This window comes from Nerophis lumbriciformis, linkage group LG21, assembly GCF_033978685.3.
Source record: "Nerophis lumbriciformis linkage group LG21, RoL_Nlum_v2.1, whole genome shotgun sequence".
Taxonomy (NCBI): domain Eukaryota; kingdom Metazoa; phylum Chordata; class Actinopteri; order Syngnathiformes; family Syngnathidae; genus Nerophis; species Nerophis lumbriciformis.
This window is the reverse complement of record NC_084568.2, coordinates 9,082,327-9,100,000: the sequence shown is the minus strand read 5'-3', so window position 1 is coordinate 9,100,000 and position 17,674 is coordinate 9,082,327. Positions and strand designations below refer to the sequence as shown.

At 41.6% G+C, this 17,674-nt stretch overlaps 1 protein-coding gene across 1 annotated transcript in view; it reads right to left on the bottom strand.

Moving 5' to 3' along the window:
- crybg2 (crystallin beta-gamma domain containing 2) overlaps positions 1 to 17,674 on the bottom strand; it is a 173,124-nt gene that overhangs the window by 6,720 nt on the left and 148,730 nt on the right. The window contains exons 14-22 of the mRNA XM_061983152.2: positions 14,583 to 14,722; positions 14,385 to 14,511; positions 14,161 to 14,321; positions 10,872 to 10,998; positions 10,762 to 10,794; positions 4,260 to 4,372; positions 4,062 to 4,191; positions 3,832 to 3,971; positions 355 to 478 (exon numbers count right to left, since the gene is read on the bottom strand). Of these exons, the coding sequence (XP_061839136.1) occupies positions 355 to 478; positions 3,832 to 3,971; positions 4,062 to 4,191; positions 4,260 to 4,372; positions 10,762 to 10,794; positions 10,872 to 10,998; positions 14,161 to 14,321; positions 14,385 to 14,511; positions 14,583 to 14,722 (1,095 nt within the window). The remainder of the gene's footprint in view (positions 1 to 354; positions 479 to 3,831; positions 3,972 to 4,061; positions 4,192 to 4,259; positions 4,373 to 10,761; positions 10,795 to 10,871; positions 10,999 to 14,160; positions 14,322 to 14,384; positions 14,512 to 14,582; positions 14,723 to 17,674) is intronic.

The following is a 17,674-nucleotide window of genomic DNA, read 5'->3' as shown; positions in this document are numbered from 1 at the left end:
TCATGCTTGAATGCTAACGTTATAATGTTGTCAATCAAAATAACAATAATAATACAACTCAAATATTGCGGTTTTAATGCATATTCAAAAATGTTTTGGTCCGAAATTAAGTATGTTCAAGCATAAAAATGGCTAAATAAAGTAAAAATATTAATACTACAGTAGTATTGGCCATGAATATACAAAACCAATCCCAAAGTGCTGTTCAGTATTGTGTATTCAGTATTGTAATGGGTGTTATTTCATGTCTAGAGGGCTCTCATATTGTTAAAAAAAATATATATATTTCATGCTAAAGTTGAAGAACTCATGTCAGAGCGTAAAATGCAAATCCGAGGCAACCTGTTGACGGACCTGTTTGACAGGATACATGGAGCCCACGGTCTGCAGGGAGCTGAACTTGGGCCAGTTGGTAATTTCGATCGGTTCCAAGAGGAATTGGCGCCCCCTATAGTTGCTGTACTCACACAGCACCCACCTGCAAACAAGAAAGACAAACCAGATCAGATAAATCGATAAACATGTTTTTAAACATAACTCCTAAACCAAACATGCAAAATGGCTAATAATGCCTGAAATAATGTATATTTGTGAGTTGTACTAGAAACATATGCTCTTGTAAGGTTTGCAAACACAAAAATGTTTTTTTTTACTACAAAAAACCCACATCGTCACAATGATTTGCAAACATTTTCAACCTATATTCAATTGCATAGACTGCAAAGACAAGATACTTAACGTTCGAAGTGGAAAACTTTGTTAATTTCTGCAAATATTAGCTCATTTGGAATTTGATGCCTGCAACATGTTTCAAAAAAGCTGGCACACGTGGCAAAAAAGATTGAGAAAGTTGAGGAATGCTCATCAAACACTTATTTGGAACGTCCCACAGGTGAACGGGCTAATTGGGAACAGGTGGGTGCCATGATTGGGTATAAAAGCAGCTTCCATGAAATGCTCAGTCATTCACAAACAAGGATGGGGCGAGGGTCACCACTTTGTGAACAAATGCGTGAGCAAATTGTCAAACAGTTTAAGAACAACATTTCTCAACGAGCTTTTTCAAGGAATTTAGGGATTTCACCATCTACGGTCCGTAATATCATCAAAATGTTCAGAGAATCTGGAGAAATCACTGCACATAAGCGATGATATTACAGACCTTCGATCCCTCAGGCGGTACTGCATCAAAAAGCGACATCAGTGTGTAAAGGATATCACCACATGGGCTCAGGAACACTTCAGAAAACCACTGTCAGTAACAACAGTTCTTTGCTACATCTGTAAGTGCAAGTTAAAACTCTATTATGCAAAGCAAACGCCATTTATCAACAACACCCAGGGACGCCGCCGGCTTCGCTGGGCCCGAGCTCATCTAAGATGGACTGATGCAAAGTGGAAAAGTGTTCTGTGGTCTGACGAGTCCACATTTCAAATTGTTTTTGGAAACTGTGGACGTTGTGTCCTCCGGACCAAAGAGGAAAAGAACCATCCGGATTGTTCTAGGTGTAAAGTTCAAAAGCCAGCATCTGTGATGGTATGGGGGTGTATTAGTGCCCAAGACATGGGTAACTTACACATCTGTGAAGGCACCATTAATGCTGAAAGGTACATACAGGTTTTGGAGCAACATATGTTGCCATCCAAGCAACGTTACCATGGACGCCCCTGCTTATTTCAGCAAGACAATGCCAAGCCACGTGTTACAACAGCGTGGATTCGTAGTAAAAGAGTGCGGGTACTACACTGGCCTGCCTGTAGTCCAGACCTGTCTCCCATTGAAAATGTGTGGCGCATTATGAAGCCTAAAATACCACAACGGAGACTGTTGAACAACTTAAGCTGTACATCAAGCAAGAATGGGAAAGAATTCCACCTGAAAAGCTTCCAAAATTGGTCTCCTCAGTTCCCAAAGGTTTACTGAGTGTTGTTAAAAGGAAAGGCCATGTAACACAGTGGTAAAAACTTTTTTGCAATGTGTACTTGCCATTAAATGTTCGAACAATAAATATCTTGTCTTTGCAGTCTATATAATTGAATATGAGTTGATTTGCAAATCATTGTATTCTGTTTTTATTTTCGTATTACACAACGTGCCAACTTCACTGCTTTTGCAAAATGAATAAGCTTAAATTGTGTAAATGTGTTTGCAGCAAGTCAAATACAAGCTGAAGGCAGAAGTCATTTCTGGAAAAAGGCGTTACCTCGAAATATCCTAAAAACGACATAAAACGGTGTTTTGTGTTTATGAATATACAAACCCCATTTCCATATGAGTTGGGAAATTGTGTTAGATGTAAATATAAACGGAATACAATGATTTGAAAATAAATGTCAACTCATATTCAATTGAATTCACTACAAAGACAACATATTTGATGTTCAAACTCATAAACTTTATTTTTTTTTTGCAAATAATAATTAACTTAGAATTTCATGGCTGCAACACGTGCCAAAGTAGTTGGGAAAGGGCATGTTCACCACTGTGTTACATCACCTTTTCTTGTAACAACACTCAATAAACGATTGGGAACTAAGGAAACTAATTGTTGAAGCTTTGAAAGTGGAATTATTTCCCATTCTTGTTTTATGTAGAGCTTCAGTCGTTCAACAGTCCGGGGTCTCCGCTGTCGTATTTTACGCTTCATAATGCGCCACACATTTTCGATGGAAGACAGGTCTGGACTACAGGCGGGCCAGGAAAGTACCCGCACTCTTTTACTATGAAGCCACGTTGATGTAACACGTGGCTTGGCATTGTCTTGCTGAAATAAGCAGGGGCGTCCATGAAAAAGACGGCGCTTAGATGGCAGCATATGTTGTTCCAAAACCTGTATGTATGTATGCCTTCACAGATGTGTAAGTTACCCATGCCTTGGGCACTAATACACCCCCATACCATCACACATGCTGGCTTTTCAACTTTGCGCCTATAACAGTCTGGATGGTTCGCTTCCCCTTTGGTCCGGATGACACGATGTCGAATATTTCCAAAAACAATTTGAAATGTGGACTCGTCAGACCACAGAACACTTTTCCACTTTGCATGAGTCCATCTTAGATGATCTCGGGCCCAGAGAAGCCGGCGGCGTTTCTGGGTGTTGTTGATAAACGGCTTTCGCTTTGCATAGTAGAGCTTTAACTTGCACTTACAGATGTAGCGACCAACTGTATTTAGTGACAGTGGTTTTCTGAAGTGGTCCTGAGCCCATGTGGTGATATCCTTTAGAGATTGATGTCGGTTTTTGATACAGTGCCATCTGAGTTGTCATTCAATGTTGGTTTCCGGCCAATGCCGCTTACGTGGAGTGATTTCTCCAGATTCTCTGAACCTTTTGATGATATTATGGACCGTAGATGTTGAAATCCCTAAATTTCTTGCAATTGCACTTTGAGAAACGTTGTTCTTAAACTGTTCGACTATTTGCTCACGCAGTTGTGGACAAAGGGGTGTACCTCGCCCCATCCTTTCTTGTGAAAGACTGAGCATTTTTTAGGAAGCTGTTTTTATACCCAATCATGGCACCCACCTGTTCCCAATTAGCCTGCACACTCATTCCTCAACTTTATCAGTATTTATTGCCACCTTTCCCAACTTCTTTGTCACGTGTTGCTGGCATCAAATTCTAAAGTTAATGATTATTTGCAAAAAAAAAAAAATGTTTTATCAGTTTGAACATCAAATATGTTGTCTTTGTAGCATATTCAACTGAATATGGGTTGAAAATGATTTGCACATCATTGTATTCCAATTATATTGACATGTAACACAATTTCCCAACTCATATGGAAACGGGGTTTGTATTACAAAGTCGCACCAAAAGTCCTCACCAGCCACTGTTCACTCTGACGGACAGGATGTGATCATTGAAGCCTTCTCCCACCATGCTGAGGAGCTCAGAGTCCGTGGAGATCTCCCTCCCCTCCAGACCCTCCAGGCCAAACAGCGAGATGGAAGGGACTGAGAAGGTCTGCACACACACACACACACACACACACACACACACAGATACCATTTCAGAACCATGCATGACACATTTGTCTTTGCACATTCACCCCACCATTGGCACGGCCTTGACGGAGCGGATGAAGGTGCTGGACGTGCAGCCCATGCTCGCTAACGAGGTGTAGCCCCCTTCTGATAGGACATACATGACCCCGCTGAAGTCTTTATTCTCATACACAACCCAGCTGAGAAAAAAAAAAAAAAAAAGATCATCACTTTGAAGAAAACATTGGCTTCATGCCACATCTCTCACCTCCCTCCCACCACTCTGCACGACTTGGTCTGGAAGTTTTCCGTTTCCGCTTCCTGCTTGTAGCTGAAGATAAGACAGTCGCCCTTGTAGTCCGGCTCGGAGTACAATAGTATCTGGGAGAGGCAAATGGGGAGTAAAGTAGTAATGTAGTATCAGATTTGATGGCAATATAGGGATACGGAAGGTGCCTTCTGGATGAAAACAATACAAAATCATGCACTACTAAATACGTAAAATATAGACACAGGTCTAACAAAACTTATTGAGAGCTATTTTGCCTTTTGTGTAACGCTATCATCCATCCATCCATTTTCTACCGCTTGTCCCTTTTGGGGACGCGAGGGGTGCTGGAGCCTATCTCAGCTGCATTCTGGCGGAAGGCGGTGTACACCCTGGACAAGTCGCCACCTCATCGCAGGGCCAACACAGATAGACATACAACATTCACACTCACATTCACACACTAGGGCCAATTTAGCAATGTTATGCAATTAAACAATGGTTTGGATCAGGGTTTTTTTTTTAACCTTTTTTTAAAAAAGGGGCCCACTACAGAGGGGCCTGGGGCCTTGTAGTCCGGCTCGGAGTACAATAGTATCTGGGAGAGGCAAATGGGGAGTAAAGTAGTAATGTAGAATCAGATTTGATGGCAATATAGGGATACGGAAGGTGCCTTCTGGATGAAAACAATACAAAATCATGCACTACTAAATACGTAAAATATAGACACAGGTCTAACAAAACTTATTGAGAGCTATTTTGCCTTTTGTGTAACGCTATCATCCATCCATCCATTTTCTACCGCTTGTCCCTTTTGGGGACGCGAGGGGTGCTGGAGCCTATCTCAGCTGCATTTGGGCGGAAGGCGGGGTACACCCTGGACAAGTCGCCACCTCATCGCAGGGCCAACACAGATAGACATACAACATTTACACTCACATTCACACACTAGGGCAAATTTAGCAATGTTATGCAATCAAATAATGGTTTGGATCAGGTTTTTTTTTTTAACCTTTTTTTTAAAAAGGGGCCCACTACAGAGGGGCCTGGGGCCTTGTAGTCCGGCTCGGAGTACAATAGTATCTGGGAGAGGCAAATGGGGAGTAAAGTAGTAATGTAGAATCAGATTTGATGGCAATATAGGGATACGGAAGGTGCCTTCTGGATGAAAACAATACAAAATCATGCACTACTAAATACGTAAAATATAGACACAGGTCTAACAAAAAATATTGAGAGCTATTTTTTATATTGCTTCATTGCCTTTTGTGTACTGTTATCATCCATTTTCTACCGCTTGTCCCTTTTGGGGACGCGAGGGGTGCTGGAGCCTATCTCAGCTGCATTCGGGCGGAAGGCGGTGTACACCCTGGACAAGTCGCCACCTCATCGCAGGGCCAACACAGATAGACATACAACATTCACACTCACATTCACACACTAGGGCACATTTAGCAATGTTATGCAATCAAACAATGGTTTGGATCAGGGTTGTTTTTTTAACCTTTTTTTTAAAAAGGGGCCCACTACAGAGGGGCCTGGGGCCTTGTAGTCCGGCTCGGAGTACAATAGTATCTGGGAAGGCAAATGGGGAGTATAGTCGTAATGTAGTATCAGATTTGATGGCAATATAGGGATACGGAAGGTGCCTTCTGGATGAAAACAATACAAAATCATGCACTACTAAATACGTAAAATATAGACACAGGTCTAACAAAAAATATTGAGAGCTATTTTTTATATTGCTTCATTGCCTTTTGTGTACCGCTATCATCCATTTTCTACCGCTTGTCCCTTTTGGGGACGCGAGGGGTGCTGGAGCCTATCTCAGCTGCATTCGGGCGGAAGGCGGTGTACACCCTGGACAAGTCGCCACCTCATCGCAGGGCCAACACAGATAGACATACAACATTCACACTCACATTCACACACTAGGGCAAATTTAGCAATGTTATGCAATTAAACAATGGTTTGCATCAGGGTTTTTTTTAAACCTTTTTTTTAAAAAAAGGGGCCCACTACAGAGGGGCCTGGGGCCTTGTAGTCCGGCTCGGAGTACAATAGTATCTGGGAGAGGCAAATGGGGAGTAAAGTAGTAATGTAGAATCAGATTTGATGGCAATATAGGGATACGGAAGGTGCCTTCTGGATGAAAACAATACAAAATCATGCACTACTAAATACGTAAAATATAGACATAGGTCTAACAAAAAATATTGAGAGCGATTTTTAAATTGCTTCATTGCCTTTTGTGTACCGCTATCATCCATCCATCCATTTTCTACCGCTTGTCCCTTTTGGGGACGCGAGGGGTGCTGGAGCCTATCTCAGCTGCATTCGGGCGGGAGGCGGTGTACACCCTGGACAAGTCGCCACCTCATCGCAGGGCCAACACAGATAGACATACAACATTTACACTCACATTCACACACTAGGGCAAATTTAGCAATGTTATGCAATCAAACAATGGTTTGGATCAGGTTTTTTTTTTTTAACCTTTTTTTAAAAAGGGGCCCACTACAGAGGGGCCTGGAGCCTTGTAGTCCGGCTCGGAGTACAATAGTATCTGGGAGAGGCAAATGGGGAGTATAGTCGTAATGTAGTATCAGATTTGATGGCAATATAGGGATACGGAAGGTGCCTTCTGGATGAAAACAATACAAAATCATGCACTACTAAATACGTAAAATATAGACACAGGTCTAACAAAAAATATTGAGAGCTATTTTTTATATTGCTTCATTGCCTTTTGTGTACCGCTATCATCCATTTTCTACCGCTTGTCCCTTTTGGGGACGCGAGGGGTGCTGGAGCCTATCTCAGCTGCATTCGGGCGGAAGGCGGTGTACACCCTGGACAAGTCGCCACCTCATCGCAGGGCCAACACAGATAGACATACAACATTCACACTCACATTCACACACTAGGGCAAATTTAGCAATGTTATGCAATTAAACAATGGTTTGGATCAGGGTTTTCTTTTAGCCTTTTTTTAAAAAGGGGCCCACTACAGAGGGGCCTGGGGCCTTGTAGTCCGGCTCGGAGTACAATAGTATCTGGGAGAGGCAAATGGGGAGTAAAGTAGTAATGTAGAATCAGATTTGATGGCAATATAGGGATACGGAAGGTGCCTTCTGGATGAAAACAATACAAAATCATGCACTACTAAATACGTAAAATATAGACACAGGTCTAACAAAAAATATTGAGAGCTATTTTTTATATTGCTTCATTGCCTTTTGTGTAGCGCTGTCATCCATCCATCCATTTTCTACCGCTTGTCCCTTTTGGAGACGCGGGGGGTGCTGGAGCTGTCACGCCAAATTTCTTCCCCCTACAAAAACCTTCCCCCCATTTACTTCCGGGGTCATTTCCTCTTACGTCATTTCCTCTTACTTACGTCATTGACAGCGATCGATAGAATCCAAATCTCCTGAAAATGGTGGTGTCGTTGAATGACATTTGTCTTTATCTTTCCCAGGGGACTTATGTCAAACACCAGCAGGCTTCGAAAAATTCCAGGCGGAGTGTTAGGGAAAATTTCAGGCGGAGTGTTAGGGTCGCTGCTGGGAACTTCTGTCTTCGTGGTAACGTGCAAAAAATATTAAGTTAATTTGTCCGATTAATACAGACGTTTTGTTAACGCTATATTATAAAAAAAAACAAAAAACAAAACCAAAACAAGTATCCTTCCAGCGACGGGCAGTCAAAGCCGAAGTGTTATCGATCGCTGTCAATGACGTAAGAGGAAATGACGTAAGTAAGAGAAAATGACGTAAGAGGAAATGACGTAAGTAAGAGAAAATGACGTAAGTAAGAGAAAATGACGTAAGAGGACATGACCCCGGAAGTAAATGGGGGGGGGGGGGCGGGGGGGTTTTTGGAGGGGGAAGAAATTTGGCGTGACAGAGCCTATCTCAGCTGCATTCGGGCGGAAGGCGGTGTACACCCTGGACAAGTCGCCACCTCATCGCAGGGCCAACACAGATAGACATACAACATTCACACTCACATTCACACACAACGGCAAATTTAGCAATGTTATGCAATTAAACAATGGTTTGGATCAGGTTTTTTTTTTAACCTTTTTTTAAAAAAGGGGCCCACTACAGAGGGGCCTGGGACCTTGTAGTCCGGCTCGGAGTACAATAGTATCTGGGAGAGGCAAATGGGGAGTAAAGTAGTAATGTAGAATCAAATTTGATGGCAATATAGGGATACGGAAGGTGCCTTCTGGATGAAAACAATACAAAATCATGCACTACTAAATACGTAAAATATAGACACAGGTCAAACAAAAAATATTGAGAGCTATTTTTATAATGCTTCATTGCCTTTTGTGTACCACTATCATCCATCCATCCATTTTCTACCGCTTGGGGACGCGAGGGGTGCTGGAGCCTATCTCAGCTGCATTCGGGCGGAAGGCGGTGTACACCCTGGACAAGTCGCCACCTCATCGCAGGGCCAACACAGATAGACATACAACATTCACACTCACATTCACACACTAGGGCAAATTTAGCAATGTTATGCAATCAAACAATGGTTTGGATCAGGTTTTTTTTTTTAACTTTTTTTTTTAAAAAGGGGCCCACTACAGAGGGGCCTGGGGCCTTGTAGTCCGGCTCGGAGTACAATAGTATCCGGGAGAGGCAAATGGGGAGTAAAGTAGTAATGTAGAATCAAATTTGATGGCAATATAGGGATACGGAAGGTGCCTTCTGGATGAAAACAATACAAAATCATGCACTACTAAATACGTAAAATATAGACACAGGTCTAACAAAAAATATTGAGAGCTATTTTTATATTGCTTCATTGCCTTTTGTGTACCGCTATCATCCATCCATCCATTTTCTACCGCTTGTCCCTTTTGGGGACGCGAGGGGTGCTGGAGCCTATCTCAGCTGCATTCGGGCGGAAGGCGGTGTACACCCTGGACAAGTCGCCACCTCATCGCAGGGCCAACACAGATAGACATACAACATTCACACTCACATTCACACACTAGGGCAAATTTAGCAATGTTATGCAATTAAACAATGGTTTGCATCAGGGTTTTTTTTAAACCTTTTTTAAAAAAAAAGGGGCCCACTACAGAGGGGCCTGGGGCCTTGTAGTCCGGCTCGGAGTACAATAGTATCTGGGAGAGGCAAATGAGGAGTATAGTCGTAATGTAGTATCAGATTTGATGGCAATATAGGGATACGGAATGTGTCTTCTGGATGAAAACAATACAAAATCATGCACTACTAAATACGTAAAATATAGACACAGGTCTAACAAAAAATATTGAGAGCTATTTTTATATTGCTTCATTGCCTTTTGTGTACCGCTATCATCCATCCATCCATTTTCTACCGCTTGTCCCTTTTGGGGACGCGAGGGGTGCTGGAGCCTATCTCAGCTGCATTCGGGCGGAAGGCGGTGTACACCCTGGACAAGTCGCCACCTCATCGCAGGGCCAACACAGATAGACATACAACATTCACACTCACATTCACACACTAGGGCCAATTTAGCAATGTTATGCAATTAAACAATGGTTTGGATCAGGGTTTTTTTTTAACCTTTTTTTAAAAAAGGGGCCCACTACAGAGGGGCCTGGGGCCTTGTAGTCCGGCTCGGAGTACAATAGTATCTGGGAAAGGCAAATGGGGAGTAAAGTAGTAATGTAGAATCAGATTTGATGGCAATATAGGGATACGGAAGGTGCCTTCTGGATGAAAACAATACAAAATCATGCACTACTAAATACGTAAAATATAGACACAGGTCTAACAAAAAATATTGAGAGCTATTTTTATATTGCTTCATTGCCTTTTGTGTACCGCTATCATCCATCCATCCATTTTCTACCGCTTATCCCTTTTGGGGACGTGAGGGGTGCTGGAGCCTATCTCAGCTGCATTCGGACGGAAGGCGGGATACACCCTGGACAAGTCGCCACCTCATCGCAGGGCCAACACAGATAGACATACAACATTCACACTCACATTCACACACTAGGGCAAATTTAGCAATGTTATGCAATCAAACAATGGTTTGGATCAGGGATTTTTTTTAACCTTTTTTTTAAAAAGGGGCCCACTACAGAGGGGCCTGGGGCCTTGTAGTCCGGCTCGGAGTACAATAGTATCTGGGAGAGGCAAATGGGGAGTAAAGTAGTAATGTAGAATCAGATTTGATGGCAATATAGGGATACGGAAGGTGCCTTCTGGATGAAAACAATACAAAATCATGCACTACTAAATACGTAAAATATAAACCCAGGTCTGACAAAAAATATTGAGAGCGATTTTTATATCGCTTCATTGCCTTTTGTGTACCGCTATCATCCATCCAATCAAATATTAACACCGAATTAGTATTCTTACTCTTGATTTTAATCATATTCAATAATCAAGTCTAACCTATAGTACTTACATCTTAACAGGATAAACCTTGTCGAATGATATGAAATCAGGTGTTTTTGACCAGCCTAAAAATGACGACCCACCTCTTTCCTGGTCCTGTTACCGTCAGTTGGAGCCTGAAAGCAGACAAGAGGATATTGAAATTTTAGAACATGTTTGTTAAATATGTATTGAAAAAACGTTAAGTGTTTACCAGATGGATCGGCTGCACGGAGCAGATGCGAGTGTCCGGAGAACCCCAGTCGGCAGAATTACTATAGAAGCCTTTCTCCAGGATGTATTGGCTTCCGGAGAAGTCCACATGGGAGTAGGCGACCCACCTGAACATCAACATCATTATTGCATATTTTGCATTATTGCAAATCTTGCCTCGGTCAACAAATTTGGGTTCCTTTCGGTAGAGTATTTTTACATTTTACATATCCAAAAAAATACATTAAAAGTAGAGATGTCCGATAATGGCATTGGGGCGCGGGGTTTGGTAGTAGCGGGGGTGTATATTGTAGCGTCCCGGAAGAGTTAGTGCTGCAAGGGGTTCTGGGTATTTGTTCTGTCGTGTTTATGTTGTGTTACGGTGCGGATGTTCTCCCGAAATGTTTTTGTCATTCTTGTTTGGTGTGGGTTCACAGTGTGGCGCATATTTGTAACAGTGTTAAAAATGTTTATACGGCCACCCTCAGTGTGACCTGTATGGCTGTTGACCAAGTTTGATGGCATTCACTTGTGTGTGTGAAAAGCCGTAGATATTATGTGACTGGGCCGGCACGCAAAGGCAGTGCCTTTAAGGTTTATTAGCGCTCTGTACTTCTCCCTACGTCCGTGTACACAGCGGCGTTTTAAAAAGTCATACATTTTACTTTTTGAAACCGATACCGATAATTTTGAAAACGATACCGATAATTTCCGATATTACATTTTTAAAACATTTATCGGCAGTCCGATATTATCGGACATCTCTAATCAAAATGATATCAAAGGAAGGCTTGAAATATCTTGAGCTGCATGATAAGAGCCATATATTATTTTCACCTTGTAATCGCTGGAATAAACCAACCTTTACACGATATTCTCATTTTTAGAATTAGACCTATTTTTAAAGCATGTTTTGTTATGAATTGCCCGGTCTTCAGGATATTTAAAGTCCGTTGAAGTAATTTTTTACACAATCAAAACAAGCTTTTCTCTTCATTTTTGACTTCTATATTATTGGCAAATATTTTGTATACATATACATTGTTTATCATGACATACACTGCAAAAACTGAAATCTAAGTAAGATTAAATATCTTCAAATAAGGGTGATATTTGCTTATTTTCTGTCTGATAAGATAATTCTTCGAGTGTTTTACTTGTTTTAAGGGTGTTGGTCCTAAATGATCTCAGTAAGATATTACAGCTTGTTGCTGAGATTTGATGACCTATATTGAGTAAAACATGCTTGAAACTAGAATATCAACTGTTGCAAAGCTGTGTCATCAACACTCACAAGTATAAAACTACTTTTTTTAAAGTAATAATTTCTTATTTCAAGCATGAAAAAAAAATTCATGACTTTAACACAATTGTGTCTCATAATTAAAACAGATGACAGCTAAATGGACTTTGCTGTTTTATTTCCAATGAAACAATAGAAAATACGTACTCATATAGTAGTACCGTTGTTATTAGTGAGAATATACTTATTTTAAGGTATTTTTGGGTTCATTGAGGTTAGCAAATTTTACTTGTTTTGGAAAGTCTTGACAAGCCAAATTTTCTTGTTCTATTGGCAGATAATTTTGCTTAGTTCAAATAAAATCCCCCTAATTTTTTTTAATTTTTATTATTGTTTTTGAACACTGACTTTTTGCAGTGTGATAAGAGCCATATATTATTTTCACCTTGTAATCGCTGGAATAAACCAACCTTCACTTGATATTCTTATTTTTAGAATTAGACCTATTTTTAAAGCATGTTTTGTTATGAATTGCCCGGTCTTCAGGATATTTAAAGTCCATTGAAGTCATTTTTTACACAATCAAAACAAGCTTTTCTCTTCTTTTTTGACTTCTATATTATTGGTAAATATTTTGTATACATATACATTGTTTATCATGACATACACTGCAAAAACTGAAATCTAAGTAAGATGAAATATCTCAAATAAGGGTGATATTTGCTTATTTTCTGTCTGATAAGATAATTATTCTCACTAAGCAGATTTTATGTTAGAGTGTTTTACTTGTTTTAAGTGTTTTGGTCCTAAATGATCTCAGTAAGATATTACAGCTTGTTGCTGAGATTTGATGACCTATATTGAGTAAAACATGTTTGAAACTAGAATATCAACTGATGCAAAGCTGTGTCATCAACACTCACAAGTATAAAACTACTTTTTTTAAAGTAATTTCTTACTTCAAGCATGAAAAATAAATCATAATGCCGAGCGCATATCATTATGTCAAGATAATGGCACTAGCATTTACTTCATTTAAGAATATTTTTCAACATAGAGCAACAAGGTCATTTTTTTTCTACCAAGAAAAGTGCACTTGTTATTATTTTACTTATTTTAAGGTATTTTTGGGTTCATTGAAGTTAGCTAATTTGACTTGTTTTGGAAAGTCTTGACAAGCCGAATTTTCTTGTTCTATTGGCAGATAATTTTGCTTAGTTCAAATAAAATACCCCTCATTTTTTTTTTTTAGGGCCCGCAAGGCCCATAGTAAAAGGAATCCCAACGGGAGTCCTTTTACAATGTATTGTTTTTCTAACGTTTTATTATTCTTATTCTTCCGCTGCCTCTTTGAGCACTAATTTGACCCACTTAACATGCTTCAAAACTCACCATATTTGACCCGCACATCAGGACCTGCGAAATTGCCTTTTAATAAAACAACCGAACCCCAAAACTCAAAATTGCGCTCTAGCGCCCCCTAGGAAAAAAAACAAAAACTAGACTGCCTGTATCTCCCACTAGGAAGGTCGGAGAGACATAAAACAAAAACCTCTATGTAGGTCTGACTTAGACCTAGATTTCATAACGATACATCTTTGGGCAAAAATCAACAGGAAGTTGGCAATTCCCCCTTCAAGACAAAAATGTACTAAAAACAGTCACTTTTGCCTCTTTGAGCTGTAATTTGACCCCCTTAACATGCTTCAAAACTCACCAAACTGAACACACACATCAGGACTGGCAAAAATTGCGATCTAATAAAAAAACCTAACCCCAAATCTCAAAATTGCGCTCTACCGCAAATTTTTTAATAAAACGCAGAAAAAACTGCTCCTCGGAAGAAAAAAATGACAAAACTGCCTGTAACTCCCACTGGGAAGGTCGGAGAGACCCGAAACAAAAACCTTTATGTAGGTCTCACTTAGACCTACATTTCATAGATTGACAACCCTCAGTCAAAATCAACAGGAAGTTTGCAATCCCCCCTTCAAAACAACATTTTTGTAAAAACCGGTAAGAGTGCAGATTTTGCTTAGCGACTTACGCCCCGCTGTAGACTTGGATGGAACGGGTGTTGGTCTTGTAGCCAAACAGCTCCACGTCCGGGATGGCCTCCGTCACCTCGAAGGTGTTCTCCTCCTGCTCGCCGGCACCCTGCTCTTCCTCCGGCTGCTCGAACATCACCATTAAGGGCTCGCTCAGGTCCTACGGAACACACCCGACCTTAGCGACGTGCATGTTTTCACCGCGACGATAAGCCTGACTTACAGCTTGTATGACCCGAACGGAGCGCAGCTCGGGGTTGGAGCCTCCCCACACCCTCCAGTCGTGGTACTCGCCCTCCTCCAGCAAGTACTGGTGGCCCCTGAAGCCCTCCTTCTCATAGCCCACCCAGCTACGCCAACAAAGGAACACACATGTGTTAAAAGACACAAAAGGTACGACCGCGATGAGCCACCCACTTACATTCCTCCGTGTACTTTGAGGGACCCCGCCGTGTACATGAAGGCACTCTGGTGCTTGTCCAGTCGGGTCATGAAATCCTTCATGTTGGCGGTGATGACCCTCGATCTGCCGGTGAAGTACGACCTTTCGAAGATCTCGATCTGCGTACAAAGATCCTAAGTCAGACTCTGGTGAAGACTGTCACCGCCTGCTGCCACCTTGTGGTTTGTATGTTCAGTTTTCCTTTGTTGGTGCAGTAGACCTGGCTCTTACATTTCTTCTTCCCCCTTGAGTTCTTGGTGCCCCTTGTGGGCGGAGTTGTGAGACGTGCACTACTTAAGCAGCACCCTGACAGCTGGATGGCACTCGGCAATTCCACTCCTCGACTTTCATGCTTCCCGAGTTTTTTGATACTTACCTTCTTGGCTCTTCCCAGTGCCATCCAGCTTGGTGTTGTGTGGTAGTTTGCACGTCTTGCAACTCCAACCCAAGTCTAGTTCTTTTTGTATTTTAGCTTTTGTTCTCTTTTTCGCACCGTCGCCTTATGTTATCTCCTATTTTTGAATCATTGTTGTGAGAACTTTCTCCTTGAGTGAAGAACTGTTTTTCTCACAATCCATCTGCATCCTTGGGTTCCTCTGTACTGCATTTAATTGCACCGTGACAAAGACTACTCTTGTCCGTACGGTTTTCCTGGTATCAAAGTTCTGAGGATTTTCTAAATTTGACGCAGCTTCTCTAGGCAAGAACATATTGTTAGGTGACCACTAGCTGTTCAAAGTCGGGACCTGGGGTGGACCACTCATCTGTGCATCAGTTGGGGACGTCTCTGCGCTGCTGACCTGTCTCCACTCAAGATGATCTCCTGCTGGCCCCACTATGGACCGGACTCTCACTATTATGTTGGATCCACTATGGACCAGACTCTCACTATTATGTTAGATCCACTATGGACTGGACTCTCACACTATTATGTTTGACCCACTATGGACTGGACTCTCACACTATTAACTAGATCCACTATGGACCGGACTCTCACACTATTAACTAGATCCACTATGGACTGGACTCTCACACTATTATGTTAGATCCACTATGGACTGGACTCTCACACTATTATGTTAGATCCACTATGGACTGGACTCTCACACTATTATGTTAGATCCACTATGGACTGGACTCTCACACTATTATGTTAGATCCACTATGGACTGGACTCTCACACTATTATGTTAGATCCACTATGGACCGGACTCTCACACTATTATGTTAGATCCACTATGGACTGGACTCTCACACTATTACGTATGTTAAATCCACTATGGATTGGACTCTCACACTATTATGTTAGATCCACTATGGACTGGACTCTCACACTATTAACTAGATCCACTATGGACTGGACTCTCACACTATTATGCTAGATCCACTATGGACTGGACTCTCACACTATTATGTTAGATCCACTATGGACTGGACTCTCACACTATTATGTTAGATCCACTATGGACTGGACTCTCACACTATTATGTTAGATCCACTATGGACTGGACTCTCACACTATTAACTAGATCCACTATGGACTGGACTCTCACACTATTATTCTAGATCCACTATGGACTGGACTCTAACACTATTATGTTAGATCCACTATGGACTGGACTCTCACACTATTATGTTAGATCCACTATGGACCGGACTCTCACACTATTATGTTAGATCCACTATGGACCGGACTCTCACACTATTATGTTAGATCCACTATGGACTGGACTCTCACACTATTATGTTAGATCCACTATGGACCGGACTCTCACACTATTATGTTAGATCCACTATGGACTGGACTCTCACACTATTATGTTAGATCCACTATGGACTGGACTCTCACACTATTATGTTATATCCACTATGGACCGGACTCTCACACTATTATGTTAGATCCACTATGGACCGGACTCTCACACTATTATGTTAGATCCACTATGGACTGGACTCTCACACTATTATGTTAGATCCACTATGGACTGGACTCTCACACTATTATGCTAGATCCACTATGGACTGGACTCTCACACTATTATGTTAGATCCACTATGGACAGGACTCTCACACGATTAACTAGATCCACTCGACGTCCATTGCACCGGTCGCCCTAGGGGGGGGCCCAACATCGGCGGTCCCCTCCAAGGTTTCTCATTGTATCCCATTGGGTTGAGTTTTTCCTTGCCCTGATGTGGGATCTGAGCCGAGGAAGTCAGGCCTGGGAAATTATTTTGCCTCGGTGGGCCAAATTTAGAGAAAAAAGTGTGTCTGGGGGCCGATATATCTATTTTTACGAATACTAATACAAAACCTCACGATGATGTCTGATTGAATGCTAAACACGTTATGACAGACCGCCTTAAAAAATGGAATTTTAATTTTTTCTACTGAACGAGACACCCAGAATGTACATGAAAATAAAGAATGTGGGATTTACAATATTAACTATGAAGGATAAAACACTGAATATTGACAACATGTGATAGGACATTCATTGAAGGTGCACCCTATAATCCGGTGCGCCTTATAGTGCGGAAAATACGGTACATTCGATCCATCAAGCGGTACTGCATCAAAAAGCGGCATCAGGGTGTAAAGGATATCACCACATGGGCTCAGGAACACTTCAGAAAACCACTGTCAGTAACTACAGTTTGTCGCTACATCTGTAAGTGCAAGTTAAAACTCCACTATGCAAAGTGAAAGCCATCTATGTTGCCATTCAAGCAACGTCTTTTTCACGGACACCGCTGCTTATTTCAGCAAGACGATGCCAAGCCACATTCTGCACGTTTTACAACAGCGTGGCTTTGTAGTAAAAGAGTGCGGGTACTAGACTGGCCTGCCTGGAGTCCATTGAAAATGTGTGGCGCAGTATAGAGCATAAAATACCACAATGGAGAACAACATAAGCTGTACATCAAGCAAGAATGGGAAATAATTCCACCTGAGAAGCTTCAAAAATTGCTCTCCTCAGTTCCCAAATGTTTACTGAGTGTTGTTAAAAGAAAAGGCCATGTAACACAGTGGTAAAAATGCCCCTGTGACAACTTTTTTGCAACGTGTTG